General features: G+C 37.3%; 1 protein-coding gene across 1 annotated transcript in view; it reads right to left on the bottom strand.

Annotated features, from left to right (window-relative positions):
* Positions 1–2,583: 2,583 nt before the first annotated feature.
* Positions 2,584–26,710, bottom strand: part of LOC114667253 (secretory carrier-associated membrane protein 2-like) — a 105,192-nt gene continuing 81,065 nt past the window's right edge. Inside the window, exons 7-9 of the mRNA XM_028822490.2 lie at positions 15,320–15,421; positions 9,392–9,509; positions 2,584–4,898 (exon numbers count right to left, since the gene is read on the bottom strand). Coding sequence (XP_028678323.1) covers positions 4,752–4,898; positions 9,392–9,509; positions 15,320–15,421 — 367 coding nt within the window. The 3' untranslated portion in view covers positions 2,584–4,751. The remainder of the gene's footprint in view (positions 4,899–9,391; positions 9,510–15,319; positions 15,422–26,710) is intronic.

The raw sequence follows: 26,710 nt of genomic DNA, 5'->3' as shown, positions 1-26,710 counted from the left end.
GAAACGCTGATCTAGATGGTCCTCTCATCAATAAGCCAAGTAATTTTGCTGCAGTATTTTAGGTTAATGCATAAGATCCCCTCCATTTTGGATGAAGACCATCTCTTTTGAAAAATCCAGGCCTTTCCCAAAAATCATCCCAATTGTTCACAAACGCTATGCCTTTACTTGCACATCAGGTTTCTAGCCAGCAGTAAAGGGAGTACAATCTGCTATAAACCAAATCCCCTCTATATAATCTTTGTAAGGGGCAGATACAACTAAATTCTGATATTTTCTTTTAGCTTTGGTGCATACAGAGATGAAGTTCCCCTTTAATACCTCAGATTGCTGAAGAAATATATCATTAGTGCCAACATGCAGCAATAAGGCAGATACTTCATCGTCAGTGACGCAGTCCAATTAGGCCTCAATGTCAGAAATCTTTGCCCCTGGGAGGAATTTAACTTTACCTGCTGGTTTAACATAGTTTGGAATTCTAACTTTCTGTACCATGGAATCACCAATTATGAGCACTTTATTGTTCTCCGGATCTACAGGTATGCTGTGGAGTGCTGAGAATCTGTTTTGGGTCCGAATTGGTGACCTGGGAGCCAAGGGACTAAATTTTTGCTTCTTAAGCCAGGATTAGACTTCATGTGACGTGTGCTCCTGCAGGCGCTACTGCTATACAAGTGTTGTACCGTTTCTACGTTACGTAAATCTGGAAGATTCCACCAGGTGGCAGTGCAAGATATCAACACAGTGAGAAAACGTTTGGCTTTGCTGTGTTGTGAATTGCCTGAAACATCCATTCAATTCCGAGGACACCTTGCCAAAATATCTCTGAAAAAGATGGATGTTTAATAATTACATTCATCAATCCATGGATGCGCCTAATCCAGCAAGCACTGCGGGTGAGGCAGAAACAATCCCTGGACGGGGCCATCAGCTCATCTTACGGTGAACTCGAGCACACACACACATACACTAGTGTCATTTTAGCATCACCAAATCCCCAAACCTTCATGTCTTTGGAAGGAAACCGGAGCACACGGTGGAAACCCAACAGGAAAACATGCAAACTCCTGGCAGGGAACGCCAGGGATGTAACTCCCACGAGACAGCAGCGCTACCACACTGCCACTGTGCCACCCCCACTTTTATAATTATTAACAGCATTCATTATATAAATGAAGTTAACGACTTATCTGTAAAACGTAACATGTATCCGTAAATCTGAGTTTTCCAGAACCATGTCTCTGGCTGTGGGGACCCTTGTCTTCCCATCACTGTTAACACCAACACATCTTCTGAAGGACATCTCCACTGTACAGATCTACTCACAGCAGTGCACTAAGAGGTCTACCCAAAATGAAGAACCTTTACTGCAGCGAGTCTTAACCTTTTTTGAGTCACAGACCCCCTTCCCCAGAAATACTCACATAAACACAACTTTGCATGCAGTGAATATAATAACTTAGGGGTCCACGGACCTCAGGTTAAGAAGCGCTGCTTTACAGAGTACTGTACACATGTGGCTCTGTGATGGGAGGGCAGTGGGCCAACATTCATCGCCATGGGCTGCTCCACTGACTCAGGAAATCTGCCGCTGTAGTCAAAGTTCCAAACTGGGTTACTTTTAGGTGCCCCCCACTTTCTTCCAACTTATACTGGCACATTGGAATGGTTGGTGCTGCCATCTCACAGCTCCAGCGTCTTGTATGGAATTTGAACATCCCCTCCAGTTAGGATTGCTTTTTGTCTGGTTTTGCCCCCCAAAGTCCTAAAGATGTCCAGGATTGGTTCATTATCTTCTCTAGAAATGCCTCAAGACCACATTCCTGTCACACCTGCCAACATAACAGAATAAACAGAATATTTTTTCGTTGTTGTTTGCTTGTCATTAAGTTGGAACTCTTTGGCAGGCCTACAAATATAATCTGTAATATTGCATATTTTAAATGTTTTTAATGATCTCTTCCTGTGTCAGCAAATTAACTGAAGGTGATGTCCCAGTTGGAGCCCCACTGTATTTCCTTCTAATATTTTAGAAGTTGTGTACAACTCAGAATGCAGCAATGACAGCGTGACTGAGCAGTAACGAGTGTTCACTTTGGCGTTTCTTCCTCTGCACTCTTCTAGCACATTTTACAAATCTCCAGCTCCAAGGCTGGCGTCCTCTTCCATAAAGCTACATTCACGCATTTCTGCAGGTGGTGACCATTACAGTGTACTTCATGAACCAACAATCAGGTCTTCAAAGTAAATTGGTAAAAATCGACATACTGCTTATGTTTATTCACAATTGTTGTACTGTACATCATCATTTATCAGGGATGGCCTGTACATCTCAGGGAAAAATTTGTCTTCTTTGTAATTTTCTAGCAGACTGGGATGGTAGATAACCTGAAGCGGGGCTCCTTCTCCTTGGTGGTGTTACGATGACCCCTACGGCTCCTGCTGCCCTCTCAGGTCTCGATGTGCAGGGCCTCACAAGGCCTCAAACACCTTCTACTGTCTCTCTGATGCCTCAGGGCAACTGACATAACAGAGCCTCACGTATTCAGAAAGAGTGGTCAACAACAAGATCAGTCACAATCCTTTCATATTTTTTCTTTACAACATTGATTTAATTAACATTTAATTTACAGTTTTAAATTACAGCAAGAAAATACCCAGTATACTAAAATGTAAAATAACCCTTATACAGATAAGAACTATTATCATTAAATCAATAATTATACATATTTAAACAATGCCAAGAGTTATTCCCATATGCCAAGGACCTTGTACTACAGCTAAGAAAACACAAACCAAAAACACATTTTTAAGACATAAGAGACGTTAAAGATGCAGTGTGTGGATACAAAAAGATGAAATCTCAGCCTAAACAACAAACAAAATTTGTTCATACATATTTTCCCAGCACAATACTACCATTTTACCTTAAGGCAGTTAAACATTTTTAAATAAAATGATTACATGTCTTTATTTACTTCATTTGTCCTCAAGCCAAGAAGGCCTGCAGCAGAATGAAGAACTCCTACTAGGCTGCTGCTGCTCAGTATCAAGATTGTTTTGCAGCTAAAAACTTTTCACAAGGTTGACTCCAGTGTGAGAGCATTTCCTCCAAAGAAGGAAAAAGTATGTAACCTTTCCAATTAACAACATTACTGAAGGCACAATTATCGCAAAACCTGAGTTACGTATAATATTATTATAATCAGTTAGAAAAAATGATGCATTCGCTGTACAAGAATATGGGATCAGCAAAAATCCTTCACCGAATACATTCTTTAAAAATGATAGATTTTGCTTCTAGGATTGGAAATTATATTTACAACTTGAAAAAGTTTCTCTTAATTTCAAGTCTAATGTGCAGCATTAATTAAATGCTTCGTCTTCTTTGAATAAACTAAAAATCTGAAGAGATTAGATTTTTCTTTTCTCATTGTGTAAAGTGTATTTCTTAATATTCTAAGGCTGCTTTCTTATATGTGCCGAAATTTGCATTAAGCAATTGGTGAAAAAACAAATCACAAACACTACACGCATGTAAAGCCGTGTTTGTGTGCTCCAGAGCAACTCCTGTAATGAATTCATGGGTGAAGACGACGTTTTTCTAGGAGTAGAACCTTTCCCGACTTTGCATACCAAAAGAATTAAACGACTGTAATGTGTGATGATCAGAAATTGAATACTCAGTGTAACAAACAGAATTATTACAAATTTTAAGTATCAGAAATATGCTGGCAATGAACCTTTCAGAAATGCAACTGCAGATGCTGGTTTAATTTTAGATGTGAAAATGGGACTATAATAAATAATAGCATTTGTTGGTCAAAATACACTAAAGCTAGTCTTTTATTCTATATTTTAAGGCAATAGTAGCTAAAGTACATACATTCAAAAAATCCTTCATTACAGTACAAGATGATACTTGACAAGCTGGCAATTATTTTAAAAGAAATATAATACTTTAGTTTTAGTTTATTAACACATGCTGATAAATCTGTAATAATCCTCAAGATATTTCCCTTTGGTATAAAATGGGAACTTTTACAAAAGCATCACAGTTGTAGATCTCATACAAAAATACATTTGGAGAAGAAGACATCATTTCCAAATTGATCAAAATAAGGATTTTCCTATTTGTTCTCAATGTCACTTAGTACTTAGTGAGAAACGGCAGCTTAGTGAACCAAAGAACAGCCAAACCTTTAAAGGAAAGTTTCATTTATTACTGGAACTTGCAGGTCTATGAAACTGTGGAAGGCTGGCCGTTTAATAAAAAACCCAGTGTAAGAACCAAGCTCTTCCTAGTTTGAAAGCTTCAATACTCTTCAAATAATTAAAAAGTGAACAAAGATGAAAATTTAACTTGGTCTGATTTGTATAAAAGAGAGAGAGAGAGAAAAAAGCAAAATACAAGAAAAAGGATATAAATACAGAATTTTACACTGATCAGAATAAGGAGTGTTACTCGGGGGTAAAAGAACATATTTGGACTCTCATGAGTCATATCTGCTTGATTGAGTCCTCATGATCTTATGGAATTTTTGATTTATAAAGAAAACTTTTCTTTCACAGACTAATGTATGTGGCCTGATCATAACAGGGTTATGTTAACATTAAACTCAGTCAAACGTGTATTAAACCAACAGGTACAGTAAGCACACCATACATGAAATTGTAATAATCTGAAAGTGCAACTTCTCAGTAATAAAGTTATCTGACAGATCTGACAATTTCCCCATTTTTCTTCCACACTAATTTCCTTGGAAGGCGCCCTGGGCAGCAGAAGAGGCAGCACTAGATGCAGCACGCTGAAAGCTTCTGTTTGAAAGCACGTCATGGGAGAACTCCTCCTGGGCCTTCTGGAAGCTGGCACCTGTACGTCTATATTTGGAATGAACCTGAAATATTCATGAGAAATATACATAATGTCATTGAGAAGGACTTTCTGACCAATTTGAAAACTTTCTTAAAATTAATAAATATGCTTTGGCACAGTTAAACGCACTTGTAAGTCAGAATTAATAATTATACTTAATCCCATAATTATAGCTATGTCGAAATCAGACATGATCAGAATGAGTGTAACTTATTACGACACCCTAAGCACTAACAAACATGTGGAAAAGTAGACATTAACAAGATATCTGAGAGGGGTACCGTTGGAGGTGAACACTCTGAGCTAGTAAACAAGGTCCGTTGTTCAAAACCCAATATTATCAATTCACATTTATCCTAAGTGTCCATATTGACAGACATTTGGAATAAGGACATATTCAAGGTAGTCCTCTCAACAGCTGTGCTAGGTAGCTCATTTCATACATAAATGTACTTCTGCAAAGAATGATATACAAATAAAAACTCACAAAAAAATCTACCAAACAGTTCAGTTCTTACCATTTATTTTTTTTACAAAAGGTTAACTTGTTTTGTGAAGCAGAACCATATAAATCGGCAAAAATGTATGTGATCTTTATCTTGTTTGTGCAGTTGCTGTATTTTTTATTTCTAACTAGGTGTGTTACCTGGCCTTGTCTGACAAATGTCCTAAGACAATGGGCCTTGGTTATAGTGTCGTCAGTTAATCGGATTTATCAGAAGTACTATGTAGCACTTAACTAAGTACTTTTCTACATATAATATCTTTTTTTTCCATTTTTTTTTTAACACCACGGGCTAATATTACATCACTGGAGCTCCTTATTCTTGAACATACTACATACAATTGCCCAGGAGTAAAACATTCCTAGAGACTGATCTTGGATTGCATTGATTGCCTTTGCAAAATAAATATTTTTACAGGAGGCCGTATTGTTTTGAATTGAAACAGGTGATTAGCAGGAATAAAGGGAATTTTGTGCAAAAATATAATTCCTCTTTAAGGACATCCTGTGGAAATGGTGGCCTCAATCAGATCTGAATGTAGCGATTTGTTTTTTTAAATCTTGTACTGTTTCAAGGTTTTGGAACTTTTAATTGAAAAGCAATTTACAAATTGAAACAGGGCTACTGTATGGAAAATTTAGTTCAGAGAAAAGGGTAAAGTAAAAATTAAAAATAACTGAAATAACCCTGAAAAAAAATTACAAAATTGAAAACAATGAAAAGACAAATAAAATGTACAGTAAACCACAAATCAGACAACTGTAGCAAGCCAACAAAACTAAACTCAGCTTAAGATGTGTTTTTTTTTTCTGCTTTTGAGGGTAATGCCAATCCTATGTTCACCTAGGGTGGTGGAGGATACAGTATTATTATTATTAGATGTTTATTATTTTCATTTGTTTACATCATTGCATTTCATTTGTGTTTTTCAGCATTTGTATAATTAAACTTCTATAGATTTTTTGTTTTTATGTTATTAATATGGCTATGTCCCAAAAGCCATAGCCAGAGAAAGTTCCAAACATGTTTTACTTTTAACTTATTACAAACAGCAATAACATTTAGTGGTTACAGAATGACATGGAACATGCAATTAATTTTGGGGTTGTTTTGTCCCTGTAAATGTATTGCTGTGACATCTATCTTCACAACACCTATGCTCATAGTCACAGCAGCTGGCACCCGTACTCAAGCGTTACAGCACATTTACTAATGACATCTCACTTGAACTTTGACAAACTTTCTTTCTGCTCACTCATCACAGCATCTGCCAGCTGCACAGGGAAAGAAATCTCTGCAACGGGTCATCAGAACTGATCAAAACATCATCGGGACACAGTTGGCAGCAGTCAAGGACATTAATCTGTCCAGGTGTCAAAGCTGGTCCTCCACCCTTATTACGAGACCTCAACCACCCTGCACTCATTTTTTTAAACTGCTCCCTTCTGGGAAACTAAACCCGCACGCACCACAATCCTGAAAAAACACTTCTTTAAACTACTGAATACTCTATCATTCTATTATGTGCAATATGTGTATAAAATATTTTGAATTGAATTGACTCTAGGATGATAGACACCAATTACTCCTTTGCATCTTGAATTTTATTTTTTTTAAACCTAAAAATGTGTTTAATTATAATGTATACTGTCCTATCTGTGACCCTGGTCTAGATTAAGTGTGTTAGAAAATGACATGGCATATAGTCTGTTTTATTGAAACTAAAAAATGCCATTATTCTCTGACTTTTTACTAACAATTTCAAGCGTAATTATTTCCAATACTTTTTGCAAAGAATCAAAGAGCTTCCAAATGACAACACACCTGTACAAGAACTAAATCCTTCTTAATCTCACAAGCTGTACTACACAATGTGCAACCCTAAGTTTCTAGGATATTATCGTTTATACAAATAAATAAATAAATAGATACAGCATAACACTATCCATACTTGCAGTCGTGGCCAAAAGTTTGAGAATGAGACAAGAATTGTTTTTCACAAAGTTGGCTGCTCAGTGTTTTTAGATCTTTTCGTCAGATGTTTCTATGGTATACTGAAGTTAAATTACAAGCATTTCAAACGTTTCAAAGGCTTTTATTGACAATTCCATTACGTTTATGCAGAGTCAATAGTTTCAGTGTTGGCCCTTCTTTCTTCGTCAAGACCTCTGCAATTCGCCCTGACAGGCTGTCAATCAACTTCTGGGCCAAATCCTGACTGATGGCAGCCCATTCTTGCATAATCAATGCTTGGAGTTTGTCAGAATTTGTGGGTTTTTGTTTCTCCACCCGCCTCTTGAGGATTGACCACAAGTTCTCAATGGGAATAAAGTCTGGGGAGTTTCCTGGTCATGGACCCAAAATTTCAATGTTTTGTTCCACGAGCCACTTAGTTATCACTTTTGCCTTATGGCCTGGTGCGCCATCATGCTAGAAAAGGCATTGTTGGTCACCAAACTGTTCTTGGATAGTTGGGAGAAGCTGCTCTCCAGAGAATGTTTGGTACTTTTGAAACGTATGAATTCTTGTAATTATACTTCAGTATACCATAAAAACATTTAACAAACAGATCTAAAAACACTGAAGCAGCAAACTTTGTGAAAACCAATACTTGTCTCATTCTCAAAACTTTTGGCCATGACAGTAGAACAATAAAACCTTGGTATTAGGTAAGTTGATTCAAAAATGTTGTCATAGTAAATCAGGACGTGCAGGTTCATCACGGCCTACTGCAATCAACTTTTCTTTCTTTTTTTTTTTTAAATAAGTGTACAAAACTCATTATCATTGTATTGTTTGGTTGCATCTGTTTCATATATATGATTAAAAAAAAGCTCATAAAAACTACTGCAATTGATTTTTGTATAATTAATAAACCTTTATATTGAAGTTTAATATGTATACGTTCAGCAACAAGGACCTGAAACACAGATAATGATGTTAAAAAGCACTATATTTACTGTACATATGATTACATTTTTAATTGTATTTCCTTCAGTGAATCATTTTTGATAATTTCCTCCATGTAATGGAAATGCAAAAGATGAGAGATGGAAAGGGAGTTGAGAGGAAGCCACAAATGTTTTCTAGCAACACCAGGAAATGTATTTATTTATTCTTTCATTTTTAAATGCCATTGGTATAAAATGTATTATTATTATTATTTAATCAAATTGCTGCTGACTTCACAAATAATTTTTCATCAGGTGTCTGGTTGCTTCACTTTCTTTTCTTTCTACTATGCAAATGTACATATACATAACTATAATTTAGAATTAATTTATTTTATGCACATCAGTACTAAACCAGTGTTTATTTAGGAAAAAGTAGGGTGAAATGACACCTTTTATTGGCTAACTAACTAGATTACAAATGCAAGCTTTCGAGGCAGCAAAGGCCCCTTCATCACCTTGCCTCACCATATTTTAAAGTTCAAGTATACTACAAACTATTGCACTCTTTAAACATTTAACATAATGATTTTAATGATATATAGTTTACATAAAGTCAATTATTATTATTATTGTCCTTTATATTCCTCTTAAATGCACAGTCTTGGAGTTTAGCAACTTAGCATTTCACTACATATTGTACTGAATGTATAATTTGCACTTGACAAATACAATTTGAATTTGAGAGTGATAGCAATTCTGAGTCAAGAGCAATATTTTCTTACACAGAATGATGAATAACTGGGACAAATTATGCTTTATTTTTTCAAATACATGAAAAGACTGTTGCAAATAAAATAAAAGATTATATGAAGACTTTAAATAAAATACTAATTTAAAGCTCCCAATGTATTTAACTACATTTTTTAGTATCTTGCATGCTCATTTTCAAAGGCTATATATGATGATCTAACCACCAATCTAAGGGTGGGGTTTGAAAGCAGATGAATACCTAAACAATTAAATACTTGTAGTTCAATGGGTTCTAGGATGTATGCATGTTTTCAATAAACAAAGTTTAAATGAGAACATGTTATTATATTCAATCAGGAACTTACTGTTTTCAGTAGGATGATTGATAAAACTCCACAAGTGGTGAAGAAAATAGCCACAATTATCATAATTATGGTAACAGCCAGGTTGTCATTTATCACAGATAAAGCAGATATCCAGCCACTACAAGAAAATAAAATGCTTTGAAGGAATAGTTTATCTCAGATATTAAAATAAAATTGTACTAAAAATATTTAAAATACTCAAGCATGAATAAAAGTAAATGCAAAAAAAAGACATTATTGTAAATTAAGATGTGTTTACTATGTCTAAATAATGTAAACTAATTTTAAATACTCAGCCACAGCTGGCAACCCAGCATTTCAGGCTAAGGTTTTCATGGTAAATTCAAGCGATATTTATAAAAATAACTAACAAAAAGAATTACACTGAAAAAACAGGGAAAGTTCCATAAAACTAGCAATCAAAATAAGTTTTTTCGACCACATTTTCTACTGAAAATGTTATACAAACAAACAGTATGCAAAAATAAAAAAAACAAGTAATTTCCAAATTAATAATAAACACAGGACACTGTATATTTAAGTGTGTTTTATTTATGTCACACATTATGTATTACTGAGATGGGTACAACTGACTGCCTGGATCTGTCATATTCTTACTTGTCGTCTGACCCCAAAGCTCACCAGGAATCCCCATGCAGCTCTCTTAGGCTGAGCCTGCTGGGCTAGACATGTCTGGACCCTCTCATTTGACAAATTTATCATACAGTAATCCTGTCAGGAGAACATTATCTATACACTTAAGGTCTAAGCCTCCCAAAAATCTAAAAGACACATATATATATATGTATATATACACACACATACAGGTGCTGGTCATAAAATTAGAATATCATGACAAAGTTGATTTATTTCAGTAATTCCATTCAAAAAGTGAAACTTTTATATTAGATTCATTCATTACACACAGAGTGATGTATTTCAAATGTTTATTTCTTTTAATGTTGATAATTATAACTGACAACTAATGAAAGTCCCAAATTCAGTATCTCAGAAAATTAGAATATCAATTAAGACCAATGCAAAAAAAGGATTTTTAGAAATGTTGGCCAACTGAAAGGTATGAACATGAAAAGTATGAGCATGTACAGCACTCAATATTTAGTTGGGGCTCCTTTGGCCTGGATTACTGCAGCAGTGCGGCGTGGCATGGAGTCGATCAGTCTGTGGCACTGCTCAGGTGTTATGAGAGCCCATGTTGCTCTGATAGTGGCCTTCAGCTCTTCTGAATTGTTGGGTCTGGCATATTGCATCTTCCTCTTCACAATACCCCACAGATTTTCTATGGGGTTACGGTCAGGTAAGTTTGCTGGCCAATCAAGAACAGGGATACCATGGTCCTTAACACTAGAATTACCAGAGCCTACGAAAAAACTCGTAAATCCGTCCCACCTTAAATCTCGTCTTAAATCCGTTTGCACCTCTCCGCCAGAGTCCTTTGTCATCTAAATGTGCTGATAAAGCTACTAGCAGCCAGCTATTCCATCCCCCCACCGACTTAGAATGAACTTCTCTCCTAGCTCAAGCCTTGCCTTGATTTGATTACCTGGGATTGAAGTGGAGTTTTACAGTGGAAATAATTCTAGCGTTATTTGGAATACACGCATTTCATGTGTGTTCCATTTCTATAGTTGGCTGTGCAAACACATTTTTAAAACAGAAACGTTTTTCATATTCTAATAGTAAATGACAAAATGTAGGCATAAACTATATAACGTATGAAGCCTGAAGTCCATATATCAAAGAAACACTTTCACAAAAGGTACAAATAAAAGAATACGTGCGCCTTCATTCAAAAAAAAAAAACCAAAAAAAGCCGCGTTAGCATGCCACATTGACACTCTTATTACAACTGCTGCAGTGGCGTAATGGTATCAGCGCCTGACTGGGAATCAGAGGGTGGCGAGTTTGATTCCGCACGGCTCCACTTCGAGAAATTAACTGCTCTTATTCTTACAATTTTAGAATAACAATATAAATTTGATTTCAGTCTGTAACAGGCGGTGTAACTTATGATACTGGTAAAGGTTAGCTTTTTTTTTTTTTTTTTTTTTTTAATTCACTTTTCATTCTCGCAGTCGCATTCAGAATCAATCCATACAACCCCATCTGACACAGCTGGTTTCACATAAATAAAAGTGCACTTTTATTCAAGACTATAACCGAAGAATAAAGAAAGCAAGTTACAGTTGGTGGTTGATATGACAGCTTGCGTGGTGCAATGTTAAGAACTGCTGATTTCCGATCCGTGCTATATAAAATCATCACATTCAAATATTAACAGTTCCCACACACCCAAGGTCCGCCATTCCTACATTTACAACATGTGTACTTGTTGCAGTGTACACACCTCTCTGTGCTATGGTTCCTATTACAGTGAATGAGCACCTGACACTGTACTTTCTTCCCTGGGGGAAGCTGAGGTCTTAGAACGGAAGTTTGTTGACGCTATATCATCTTTTCTTTTTCCATCGCCTTTTCCTGTAAGAAGCGACGACGAAGTTCCTCTGCAAGGTGAGCCATGAACACTCTTCTTTTCTCAGCGGACCCCGTGCATGCCTTATACAGTACGTGTGCGTTCATCGCTGCTAGGTCAAGGATGTTGTACAACACAGCAACCGGCCACCTGCGTGTTCCTGTGCGCACTGAACAAGCACGCGCCTTCTGGTCCATGATGTCAACGCCACGCTGGGGAAAAAAGAAAGACAAATATATGTGACATTTTGAAGAAATCATTTTATCACCAGAAGAGCACCAGAATACTTCGTCACACTAATATTTTTTTCATTAGCATACCTTCATGTGGTTGTAGTCTGTGACCGTGTTTGTTTTTTTTTTTTTTATCTTGCCCAATCTCCACATCATGGTGCATTGTGCTGAGAATGCAGACAGACTTCATCTTTTTGGGCACATACACTGTCAGCATGGCACTGGGAGATCTAAACACCAGCGTGGAGAATTGTTCGTGTACTGAACTGACTTTAGCTGCAGGTGGAAGTTCCCGTCGCACTTTATTCATGGTGCCAAGCAGAGTTGCATTGCGGTGCAGCAGTCTATTAGCCAGCGAAAGTGACGTGAAGAAGTTGTCTGTTGTTATGGTTCTGCCTTTTTGGATTGCGGCAGATTTGGAGACAAAGTACATGTGCAATGCCACTCCTTATTTAGGAAAAGATCCCAGTCGTCCCACGGGAGAAAGACTTTCCGAGTCTGTGGTCATAAAGCTTATGGAGCCATTTCTGGACAAAGGCAGAACCGTAACAACAGACAACTTCTTCACGTCACTTTCGCTGGCTAATAGACTGCTGCACCGCAATGCAACTCTGCTTGGCACCATGAATAAAGTGCGACGGGAACTTCCACCTGCAGCTAAAGTCAGTTCAGTACACGAACAATTCTCCACGCTGGTGTTTAGATCTCCCAGTGCCATGCTGACAGTGTATGTGCCCAAAAAGATGAAGTCTGTCTGCATTCTCAGCACAATGCACCATGATGTGGAGATTGGGCAAGATAAAAAAAAAAAAAACAAACACGGTCACAGACTACAACCACATGAAGGTATGCTAATGAAAAAAATATTAGTGTGACGAAGTATTCTGGTGCTCTTCTGGTGATAAAATGATTTCTTCAAAATGTCACATATATTTGTCTTTCTTTTTTCCCCAGCGTGGCGTTGACATCATGGACCAGAAGGCGCGTGCTTGTTCAGTGCGCACAGGAACACGCAGGTGGCCGGTTGCTGTGTTGTACAACATCCTTGACCTAGCAGCGATGAACGCACACGTACTGTATAAGGCATGCACGGGGTCCGCTGAGAAAAGAAGAGTGTTCATGGCTCACCTTGCAGAGGAACTTCGTCGTCGCTTCTTACAGGAAAAGGCGATGGAAAAAGAAAAGATGATACAGCGTCAACAAACTTCCGTTCTAAGACCTCAGCTTCCCCCAGGGAAGAAAGTACAGTGTCAGGTGCTCATTCACTGTAATAGGAACCATAGCACAGAGAGGTGTGTACACTGCAACAAGTACACATGTTGTAAATGTAGGAATGGCGGACCTTGGGTGTGTGGGAACTGTTAATATTTGAATGTGATGATTTTATATAGCACGGATCGGAAATCAGCAGTTCTTAACATTGCACCACGCAAGCTGTCATATCAACCACCAACTGTAACTTGCTTTCTTTATTCTTCGGTTATAGTCTTGAATAAAAGTGCACTTTTATTTATGTGAAACCAGCTGTGTCAGATGGGGTTGTATGGATTGATTCTGAATGCGACTGCGAGAATGAAAAGTGAATTAAAAAAAAAAAAAAAAAAAAAAAGCTAACCTTTACCAGTATCATAAGTTACACCGCCTGTTACAGACTGAAATCAAATTTATATTGTTATTCTAAAATTGTAAGAATAAGAGCAGTTAATTTCTCGAAGTGGAGCCGTGCGGAATCGAACTCGCCACCCTCTGATTCCCAGTCAGGCGCTGATACCATTACGCCACTGCAGCAGTTGTAATAAGAGTGTCAATGTGGCATGCTAACGCGGCTTTTTTTGGTTTTTTTTTTTGAATGAAGGCGCACGTGTTCTTTTATTTGTACCTTTTGTGAAAGTGTTTCTTTGATATATGGACTTCAGGCTTCATACGTTATATAGTTTATGCCTACATTTTGTGGAATAGCTGGCTGCTAGTAGCTTTATCAGCACATTTAGATGACAAAGGACTCTGGCGGAGAGGTGCAAACGGATTTAAGACGCGATTTAAGGTGGGACGGATTTACGAGTTTTTTCGTAGGCTCTGGTAATTCTAGTGTTAAACCAGGTACTGGTAGCTTTGGCACTGTGTGCAGGTGCCAGGTCCTGTTGGAAAATGAAATCTGCATCTCCATAAAGTTTGTCAGCAGCAGGAAGCATGAAGTGCTCTAAAACTTCCTGGTAGACGGCTGCGTTGACCTTGGACCTCAGAAAACACAATGGACCAACACCAGCAGATGACATGGCACCCCAAATTTTACACTGGACCTCACGCAACGTGGATTCTCTGCCTCTCCTCTCTTCCTCCAGACTCTGGGACCTTGATTTCCAAAGGAAATGCAAAATTTACTTTCATCAGAGAACATAACTTTCGACCACTCAGCAGCAGTCCAGTCCTTTTTGTCTTTAGCCCAGGCGAGACGCTTCTGACGCTGTCTCTTGTCCAAGAGTGGCTTGACACAAGGAATGCGGCAGCTGAAACCCATGTCTTGCATACGTCTGTGAGTGGTGGTTCTTGAAGCACCACTCTTTGTGAATCTCCCCCACATTTTTGAATGGGTTTTGTTTCACAATCCTCTCCAGGGTGCGGTTATGCCTATTGCTTGTACACTTTTTTCTACCACATCTTGTCCTTCCCTTCGCCTCTCTGTGCTTGGACACAGAGCTCTGTGAACAGCCAGCCTCTTTAGCAATGACCTTTTGTGTCTTGCCCTCCTTGTGCAAGGTGTCAATGGTCGTCTTTTGGACAACTGTCAAGTCAGCAGTCTTCCCCATGATTGTGTAGCCTACAGAATTAGACTGAAAAACCATTTAAAGGCTTTTACAGGTGTTTTGAGTTAATTAGCTGATTAGAGTGTGGCACCAGGTGTCTTCAATATTGAACCTTTTCACAATATTCTAATTTTCCGAGATACTGAATTTGGGACTTTCATTAGTTGTCAGTTATAATCATCAATATTAAAAGAAATAAACATTTGAAATACATCAGTCTGTGTGTAATGCATGAATCTAATATACAAGTTCCACTTTTTGAATGGAATTACTGAAATAAATCAACTTTGCCATGATATTCTAATTTTATGACCAGCACCTGTATATATACCAACATTACTTAGATACAATTAATATCTGAAAATACTTTTAAGTATGATACTCTGAAGTTACTCACCTGTTACCCCAGTTTGGGATTCCAACAGCTTGTATCACATATACAACAACTTGGAAGAAAAACACAAAGAAGAAGAAAAAAAAATTGAAGGAGCTGTCTGACCTACAGTAGACAAAAGAAAAAAATAGTTTAGAAGTCAGAGTTATACATCTGAATACTTTATATATCACACATACACACACTTAAACAACATGAAAAGAAACAGACAGCAGTAGAGCTACAGTTGGAGTAATACTGGAATTCAGTTTTAAACTCATAAAACCCGAGTTTAATTGAGAGCACAGGAACATATGAACAGATGTCTTCATTATACAAATAAAATGCATTTTTTGATGAGTTTTGAGGCGTTCGTTTTCATGATTGGATCCCAGCCCTGTCTGCTCCATTTTAAAACACAAGGACGGATCAAGGTTTTTTTTTTTTTAATTCAAAATGCTTCACTTAGGAATACACTTTCATGTGGTAAATTATTATATATCATGATTCTGAAGAAATAACTTCATCATGAAAACTACCAAACTTATCTTTTAAGGATTACTTATGTTAATGGTCTTGTAAATCAAGTTCTGTGATAAAGAACCTGGCAAATAACAATCTCATAGGAAAGGGATGTACCTCGTATTCCATACCTCTCGCACCTTTTTCATCCATTGTTGATACCCATGTCTTGCAATTCAAAATTGGAGGGGCACAGCCTACCACTAAAATGTTAGGCACACAACAGAAATCAACCATAAACAAGATGTCAGTTCATCACAGGATACAAAGACACACGCGCACCTTAATATGGTGGGAAATATTTTTTCCAAATCTTGTAATATTATTAAAAAATTGGAATATGGAACCAATGATTAACATTGCTGCCTCATAACTCCAAAGCTCTGGAATATCACCCTGCCCTGTAGACTACACGAAGACAGTAATTTTTTCCATATGTCAAAGACATACCAGTTATGTACATCACTTCCTCTACTCAGTCAACCTGAAGTCACAAGAGTACATTATGAGCCACGTACAGGGCTGATTTTCTACTTTATACCTTAACCTCCCACAACAGTCTCTGCCTTCATATGAACTTGTATTGAAATAAGTGGGTTTAGAAAATATAAGACAGGAATATTTTTCTTTCTTGACTTGATTTAAGGATTTCAATTCCACTTTTAAACAGAACTATTTTTACTTTTTGCTTTGTTTTGCATTCAGGCCTAACAGGACAGATTCGAATTAACATAGTTTGCATTGGTAAAGTGTAGCATCGCTTTTGATAGTTGAGGATTGTGTGGGGTTGTCAGTTTGTAAGGTTGCCTATCAGTGTATTAATTCCAAAAACAGTCAGCTATGATGAACCATAAATATTGAAAAACAGCCTTGGGACTGATCTATACTCTATCTATGAACAATAATATTGAAAAACAGCCTTGGGACTGATCTATACTCTATCTATGAACAAGATGAAAATGAGGTAGACAGCCCCAAGATGATAAAATGCCTAAGTATAGGTGAAGTAGTGCTGGGCGGTATGACCAAAATTCTATATCACGGTATTTTTCAAAACTGTACTGGTTTCACGGTATTCAATGGTATTTTTTTCCCATGCATGAGTTAACCACATTTTCCACTGCAATTATTGCATTAGACTGGCTAAGAATAACCTATTCCATGTAGAATTGTACATTGTACAAAAAAACATTTTAATGTGCACACAAGTATTAATTCAGGTTTGCATGGCTCCATAAAGTGACAAGTTTTCAAGGAGTGGGGCACTAATGAAGAGAAGGAATCACATTGCATGACAGTTGCTGTCAAAATATAGAACCTTTTTACTGAACAAATTTTGCAAACAACTTAAACTAAAATTTTGAAAACAAATTGTCAACCATCCAAAGAGGCATTTAGACTTAGTAAAATATCCAGAGGTGCTTGTTAAAAGTTGTATTGCACTGAACATGTCTTAGAAAAGAAACAATTGGTAAATATTTTTTGTAAACCAACTACACTTTCTGTTAATGTTAACAATCTCCGTCCACTGACACGTTAAAGTGACTTTTTAAACAACTTTACCATCATTAAACTGCATAATATTTAAACTAATAAATAATAACAATAAAATAAATAATAGTGCAACTTCCAGTAATAATACTATTACTTCAAAAGTTCAAGCCCAGGTACATTACACAGTATTCACCACAATAAAATAAAACAAGTGCAACTTGGTGATGATATCTTTAGCAACTGAACCGTCATTAAGGCAGATTGCATTAGTATGGACCTTGCTTCAAGCTAAGCTACAGTATATACATAAATAAAAAAAACTGCAACTTGCATTTATAATGCTATTTGTGGTATAGTGGGTCCGCGGCTTCAAAAAAAAAAAAAAAAAAAGGGTCAGGTTTTTAAATCCAGTTCGCCGTGTCCGTCTCCATGGGCGCGACTGCATGACTGTATGACTGTGGGGAGTTGATGAGGTGATTGGGGCGAGTCGCATCCGATCATTCTCAATTGCTTCGTCGGCTTACTGCGGCGTGTGAATAAGGCAATGTGCCCATGGAGACATATATTTATGGGCCGGCAGGATAGGGGGAAGGAAAAAAGAAAAGATAACACAAGGAGATTAAAGATGGGAAAAGGCAGTCATGGGAGACAATCCAGACACCAGGAAGGAGAAGGCGGCACGAGCTATGGCTCCGTGAGGGAGTGCAGGCTTAGGCGATCTAGGGGCTGGTTCACCCCACTGATTAAGCGTGTAGAGTGTGGCGAGCGAAATGTAAGACCTCCCAATGGATCTGAGGAGAGACTGAGTGAGCATGAAGGAAGACGGGAGGTGTGTCGACCTCGGACGGTCTGGCTGCGCAGTGTGGCGGCAGCCAAAACAGGGGTTGGCAGAAAGCAGTTTGTGCTGCATGGGCTCCGCCAGTGAAGGGTGAGCCGTGGAGACAGAAGGTGGTGTGCTGCGATCGGGCGAGGAGAGAGACTGCATTTTAGCGGATTTATTTATTATGGATTTTATCCCCACGTTTCACTGGCTTTATAGATTTGCTATTTATTTGGGTACTGAATTTTTCTGGACTGCACAATGGACACTTATGGTTTTACTTTGTTTTTAACAAAAGCACTTGAGCACTTTCCACCATCCCCTGGCTTCAATGAGATTTCTCAGCTCATCTCGGTCATAACTATCGACGGTATTGGTTCAACAGACTCCCATGTGGGAAGAGGGAGTGTAGGGGACCGGCATCGTCACACTATTACACAGTAACCAGGTACATTACACAGTATTGAAAAAAATAAAAAAATAAAACCAGTACAACTTGGCTTGCAGTATTATCCAGTAGTATAGAAACAGTATTCACAAATTTGAACATAATGGTCCACATCCAACCTTTTAAAAGCAAATTATCTACAGACACGGCACCTTTTTTCGTCAAAAGTTCTTCTGTGTCATCATGTTCAACTTTATTGTCCACTACAGTTTCATTTTCAGAACGTTCTCTGTCCATTTTCACCGCTCAGTACCTCCACTAACGCATGTACTCTGTTGCATGCATATTTTGTGGTGCACCAGTGAAAAAGGTCTCCCCTTAAACAGTTTCCCGCTGTGCCACATTCCGAATGTTGTTTAGGCTATTCAAACCGGTGTTTCGGTATAAGAAAAATCCGTATCATAACAAAAATAAAAAACGGTTTTTGGTATGAACTGGTATACCGCACAGAACTAAGATGAATTATGTCTATTACAGAAACTTTTAGTTCACTGGTGTTGCATTAGAAATGCACGTGTGTGTCTTCCTACTTAGTTTTGTTTATGTGCATTTCAGTTAAAGAGTTCTGAGAGGAACAAATCAGACCTTTCATTTATAGAATGGAATGAGGTGATGAATTAGTATTGTGTCTTAAGTTTGTAAATTTAGAGATCTTATTTAGTTTATAAGTTTAAAGGATCATCATCCTATGTGACCATCTGTGTGACATTTGATACTCAATGCAGCTACATGTTTATTTTTTCTTTATAATAGGCTACTATAACCTGGTTGTGGCCAAGCACAGTTTTGAATGTCCCCTGTTCCCTAACCTCGGTTCTGCTTCTTCAAAGTGTGAAACTTGTGTTTGATGAAAGTGTGTTTGAGGACTATTAAAAACAGCTGCTAGGTTATACAGGAAAAATCCTTGATTAACAATTTCAAATTACTGATAACAGATAACAATATTTCAAGTTCTGTTGTATAATAGAACCATGATCTTATTAATAATGCTTTTTAAAGTTTAGAATAAATAAAAGTCTGTGGGTGTATACTTATATTGCTGCAAATCCCACTCCACCTAAACAGGTTTTTTTTTCTTTAACTTTCTTTTAATGATAAGAGCAGCAGAAGTGCGCAATCTACTGTTCAGCATTTCTGTTCAAATTATTATTACCTCCCACTTGACATCAAAATCAACAAATTCACTGAGTGATTTTTAGCAGTTACAAGAAGTATTCATAAAAAAAAAAAAAAAAAAAAAACTGACAAAAAAGGAAACTAGCCACGTATTATCATACAAATGACACCTGAAAATACCTCTTGTGCAAAGGACCCAGGAGTCATTTGTCATAACATGTCACTATCTACATCCAGAAGTAATCAAGGCTAAGAGGATGTCAGGTTAGGTTAAGTTACATATCAAATGTGTGGAAAACAAGTCAAGGATTATGGTTAAATTATATAATGCACCAGTGACACCACACCTGGAGTATTATGTACAGCTTTGGTCTCTATATTATAGAAAAGATAAACAAGTTCTTGAGAAATCCAGGGAAGAGCAACTAGGCAGAATCCTGGGACTAAGAGGTATGAACTATGAGGAGAAATCGAAGCAGTCAAATGCGTTTCAGTTTACGCAGAGACTAAGTGATGACGTGATCAAAGTGTTCAGAATTAATTCAGTTTCCAATAAAAAATGTAAATGTCCTGAATGCATCTTTGCGATTTTGCGATTGCAGTATACTCTGAAAGACGGAAGGTATTGATTCTTAATAAAAACAAAACCACCTGTGACATCTGGTCACACACCTTTCGGGATACACAAGCCCTTACCTGGAATGTTACTTTCATGTTTCCACACAACTGACTTAAGAAATCATCAGGAGGGAGAGTGTGTGAAAAACCAAAACCCAATGAAGTCTTGGAATGGTCACATACCTAGTTTCAGCGCCGCCGAGAGTGGCAGCCTTTTCAGCAGCTCTGTGTATGACTGTATGTGCATGTGTACTTTTCTACTCTTATTTTTCTATTTTTATTTATTGATCACTCATATCACTTTATTTTATGTGGATTTGTTCCCTGGACACACTTACTTTTACAACGTGGGCATGGATTTTTACACGCCGAGACTCGTCTATTCAAGTACTCAACTTCGAGCGCTTTTTATACTGTGAATTTCCCCTTGGGATTAATAAAGTATCTATCTATCTATCATGTATGGAAGGGACTACTGACAAAATGTGATAACACAGAAAGGGATTATTCATCTGACTAAGTTTGAAAGGTAAAATGCAGGGTATCTCTAGTATGACGGCATTATAGTTTTTGCATATAATGTGTAATGGCTACACTTTTTTCATGTTAAATTTAGCTCTCACGTAAGAAGAATGTATGTGCATTTAAATTAATTGGAAAACACTGACATAACAAGATTTGCATTGACAGTGTCCAAAAATAATTAAAATGTTAGAAAAATACATAATCTCCTTAAAATGTAACATTACTATAAATTTTCAATTTAGCATGTAGAGAGTGGTTTCATTTTAGAGTAAATGTCAGGATATAAAACAGTATTAATGGGGGGTGGGGGTTGAGACAGAGTATGGGAGTCAGGTGGAGGACTTCTTGGTACAGAAAAGATTATCTGCAATGTATCAGCAGGAGAACCAAGGAACTGGTTATTGACTTTCAAAACACCAAAAAGACGCTATGCCTGGTCACTATTTAGGGTGTGGATCTCGAGCTGGAATACTGCTACAAATACTTGCGACTCATTAGACTGTGACTGCTCATCTTGTCTTTAGCCAAGTTTTCTTTCTTTTTAGTCACTCTGCTGTGTATCTGAGAATGGGGTTTATAATTTTTCATAATATAACAATTAGGGCTGGGTAAGTTAATGTGTTATTATTGCGTTAATGCATTAATCTGTGAATTTCCCATTGGGATTAATAAAGTATCTATCTAATTAATTAACGCAGACAATTATTTTATCGTGTGTTAACACAGTTTTTGTTATTATTATTATTATTTTGAAAGCCTCAGTCTCGCTAGCGATCGATAGAAATCAGTGATCTTCTTGTTACAGCACTTTTCGATACGCTTTTGCTAGAAGGAAAATTAGCATTGTTGATTTGACTTCGATTCCCTACGCGAGCATGAGAAGCGAAGAGCAAACAGCTCCTAAAATGGCATGTGAAGAAATACCAAAGTGAAAAAGTTTGACCAAAGTGGTCAAACAAAATAATCAGTGGATGACTTTTTTCGTATTATCACTGAATCGGACTCTAATTTGTCAGACTCCGATTTTCATGCAAGTGATATGGAGATGTAGATCGAAAACGAAAGTGAGGTACCGGCATTAGCTGATTGGTCCCCAGCTGATCGTGGTGCTGAACATGTTCGTGTAGCTGATGCACCTATGGCAACGTTTGCCTGGGAGGACCGACACTTTCGATGACAGGAGGTACAAATAATATTGCATCTCACAAAGACATCCAGCCAGCCAGCCAGCCAGCTCACCGTGCATTCCTGCTGGTCGTTGAGCAAGAATGTAACTGCTGGCCCCATGTAGCAAACTGCACACAGGGGCCGACAGCAGGCTCAACAGGTAGCAACAGATAATTTATGTTGATTTATGTGTGACACCATTGCTTTGTGCACTTTTCAGAAAACTGAGTTTTTTAAGAAAAAATATTAGCCCTCAAAGAGATTGCTACTGAACATAGACTGTTTATGCTGCTCCATGATAAAAAAAAAATGTTTCTGCTGGTATCTGTTCAGATAAAAAAAGAAAACAGACTTAGAAATGTTAACTTGCTGTTGCTCAGAAGGTGTATATTATAATGTTGTGATTGTGGCTCTGGACTGAGAGCAAATTGTTTTTCTATAATAAACTAGATAAAACGGTAATGCCCTGGCAGTGGCACATAGCTTTGGTTTTATATTTGATTTGATTATATTAACGCTTAAATTGAGATTTACAAGAAGTATTTTAACTGTTGCTATGTAAAGGGAATACTGCTGTTAAAAAGCGCCTTATTTGTTTAAAGTGTTTGCAAACCAAAAACACGCAATGCACTACTTTTGAGTTCATTATTGAATTTTGGACATAACAATGTGATTGTCTGTGATTAATCATAGACAATAATGTGATTAATTGCGATTAAAAATTTTAATTGCTGCCCAGCACTAATAACAATATTTATTTATTTATTGAGCTTCTGTAAAATACCACATATCCCCAGGGGACAAATAAAGTGCTCTCCATCAAACAGTGGATTATATAAAAATGTTTTAAACAAAAAGGCATACTGCATAAGGATTATAGAAAATTTGTCATTTCAAAAATAAAGCATACTGGAAAAATGTGGTTAGCTACAAAAGAAATTCCTGTCAATGTAAACTTAATAAAGGCATGGGAAGAATAAGGATTGATAGAAAATGACCAGTAGCTGCATATCCCCCCATTCTAATGACTGGTTTGTAGACAAACATGAACAGGTTAACTAATTATGGTGTGAAAATACTGGGAGCTGGTATGTCCCTGTTCCTTTTTCATGTTGTTTTGTCATAAATTTCAGAGAGGAGAGTTTTGTGATATTCCTGAACATATAGTTTGTCACACATGTGTGCATGGGAGGCAGTTAAAGGGCCTAAATGAGAGTAATTCTATGCCAGACAAGGTTGGTGGTGGAGTGCACAAAGTATTTCTCTCACTTCTCTGCAGACCAGTTACGTGAAATTCCGCCTGGCCCCAACAATGTCAATTCCGTTTCCGGCCCCACTGATGAAGGCACTTCCGGTCATGGGCCCAATGACACCCCTTCCGGTTCTGGTCCCACTGATGACGTCACTTCCGGCCCCAGTGATGCCACTTCTGGTTCAGGCCCTATGGATGATGTCACTTCCTCCGTGCTCCCTTAAAGCCGCCATCTTTGTCCTAGCAAATCAGTTCTGCTGTGGACTCCAGTCTGTACACAACTATACCTTATTAATATCCATTTTTGCAGCCAGGAATAATATATGGGTGGCTGCCCCAAACCTTTTTGTGGTTCTTTTGTCGTGTCTATGACAAGTTACATAAAAGAAAGCCATGAAGACACAGCAAAGTGTCTGAATAATTACATAAATGAGAGATATCAGTTTTTGATCTATAATAATAAAAGGCAAAGCCCTCACTGACTGACTCACTCACTCACTGACTCACTCATCACTAATTCTCCAACTTCCCGTGTAGGTGGAAGGCTGAAATTTGGCAGGCTCATTCCTTACAGCTTACTTACAAAAGTTAGGCAGGTTTCATTTCGAAATTCAAAGCGTAATGGTCATAACTGGAACATATTTTTTGTCCATACACTGTAATGGAGGAGGCGGAGTCACGTATCGCGTCATCACGCCTCCTACGTAATCACGTGAACTAAAAACAAGGAAGACATTTACAGCACGAGTCACACGCGGGAACGAAGGTAAATGACGTTAATTTTTGACTGTCTTTTAATACTGTGTAAGCATACATATTAACACATGTGCAATTAAACGTGTGCATTTACGGGGTGATTTCTCAGGCTTAAAAGCTCACCTTTTACTAAAAAGGTAAATGCAAAACTATTTTCAATCAGTTTATTGAAACGCTCCCGTTAAGGATTGCAATAACATATTCGCGAGATAAAAGAACGAAGTAGGGGGAAATGGAGGAACAGCCGCAAACAGCGAACAGCAAAAAATTAATTAAACAATTGAGAACGGAGCGAGTTAAGCATACAAGCATGTTCATAAGGGAAACAAAGCACGGTGTAAAACGTAAGTTTAAATTAAGTTTATAGAAACGCTCCCGCTGCGGATTGCAATAACATATTCGCGAGATAAAAGTTTAATGAGAAGACACGAGGTATAAACGAACCACACGCCGTGGCGCAACGTTAGGGGCAACAGTTTCAACCATTCTATGATCTGCTTCTCGCAACTGAAAGACGGCACATGGCGGATGTTAGCCGACTTGCTCACCGCAACGTTAGGGGCTTCAAGTATGGCGCTGACGCCACATCTCAGTGCCAACACTTTGCAGACTGTACTTAAAAGACACGCCCTCCTCAGTGGACAGTTAAAAACACCAATCAAACTAACGATGACATCAAGTATTACCCAATCAAAAGTAGGAAAGGAGGCATCTTCATAAAATGCGTGTGGGATGATTTGCATGAGACGCTGCTTTAAAAAAAAAATGATAAAAAAAATACGGGATAAATCCCGTCCAGTATTGATTCAAAACGGGACGCGCAATTTCATTCTCAAACGCGGCACGATTCCATATTTTAAAGGACGGGTGGCAACCCTACAGTGCCAGGTAACCACCCATACAATCAGATTGTGATTCAGACTAGGAATGCAATGAATGTAATTACCCCGATCTACATACAAGGCGAAAGTCTTGCAACATTCAAAGATGATGGTTTGGGATAATTAGTACTTATTAAGTACACCATGGCACATAAAAGAGCTTATAAAGCCTTGAACCGAAAAAAGCAAGATCTCAGAGATCGTAAAAAAAAAAAAAAGGAGGTAATGTCGTTTTACTCGCTGTACATTTTAGTCAAACATTACCAGTTATTCCACGAGGGAGACCAGCAGATGAACTCAACGCGTGTTTAAAATCCATGCTTCTCCCATGCTCGGTTATATGTCGCGTGTTCTCGGGTAGGTACACCAAAAAATGTATACATTTAAGCATGTAATGGGCAAACAAAAAATGAGGTATACCCGAAGGCACTGCAGTAGTACTCAATGTAACTTTACTTCTTAAATGTTAATATTTTACTGTTTAATAATTTATACGCTTCTTATATATTGTTCAAATTCTTTTATCAAAATACCAGTGACAGCGCAATGCACGATAACATGGAGTGAATACACCATACGCATCTGCCCACGGCCGCCCTGGTGTGCGCAGATAGGAGTTGATTCTAAAATAAAATAAACATAAAAAGAGTAATACAATCATCACCCATAAAGCGGATAGCAGACGTGACGTATTATATGTGTACCAGATTTCAAGTCAATAGGTGAAACGGTTTGCAAGCTACAGGTGATTTAAAATCCTGGACAGACCAATGAAAAGCCACGGTAGCAAATTATAGAAGAAGATTTTACTGTTTAATAATTTATATTTATATGAAATGTGCTTCTTATATATTACTTCATATTCTCATATGATAATGATGTTAATGTTGTTTATATTGATTTCTATGTTATTGTAAGTGCATCTATGTCTGTATATGTATGTATGTATGTATGTATGTATGTGTACATATATATATATATATATATATATATATATATATATATATATATATATATATAAAAAATATATGTGTATATTTTATATATCTGTATATGTGTGTATATGTGTGTGTATATGTGTATATGTATATATATATGACAGCAACACTCATAACAATGACAACACAATTACATTGACAATCATGTTACGTTATTTTTAAAATGTTTCCTTTACTTTTTCATAACCTCTTTAACACACTACTTCTCCGCTGCGAAGCGCGGGTATTTTGCTAGTTTTTAATAAATTTGCAAACCTTGCTGAAAACATGTTTTCACTTTGTCATTATCAGTAACTGAGTGCAGATTGTTAGTCAAAAATGGCAATTTACCATTTAAAATTAAATCTATAAAACAGTAATGTTTGAAGAAAGTGAAGGGATCTGAATACTTTCTGAATCTACTGTATTTTGTAATCTCCCTTTTATTTTGAGGTTATTTTTAATATCTCATGGACACTGCCATTTTGTACGTTGTCTTTATGACCACGGTCAAATTGCTGATGACTACTTGGGCTGTTGCTACCATGCGAATGAAAGACATTATAGTGTGACCTCATGGATAATTTCCTGTTTAAGACAGTGGTATGCTATCAATAAACTCAAAAACTTTGTGAAGCATTTAACATTAAAATCTTAATACACAGGGTTGTATATGTGTTATTTACACAACAAATTTGGTTTTGCTTTTGGGAATTCATAACTTATTTTTTGATGTTCTGGATTTTTGAGCTAGCACGTTAAGACTTTATTTTTACTATATCATCTCCTGATCCATTATTTCCATTTTGCCCTGGTGTCCTAACTTTTTTCATTACTGA

This window comes from Erpetoichthys calabaricus, chromosome 17, assembly GCF_900747795.2.
Source record: "Erpetoichthys calabaricus chromosome 17, fErpCal1.3, whole genome shotgun sequence".
Classification (NCBI taxonomy): domain Eukaryota; kingdom Metazoa; phylum Chordata; class Cladistia; order Polypteriformes; family Polypteridae; genus Erpetoichthys; species Erpetoichthys calabaricus.
The sequence above is the reverse complement of the archived record's forward strand: the minus strand, read 5'-3'. Positions and strand labels throughout refer to the sequence as shown.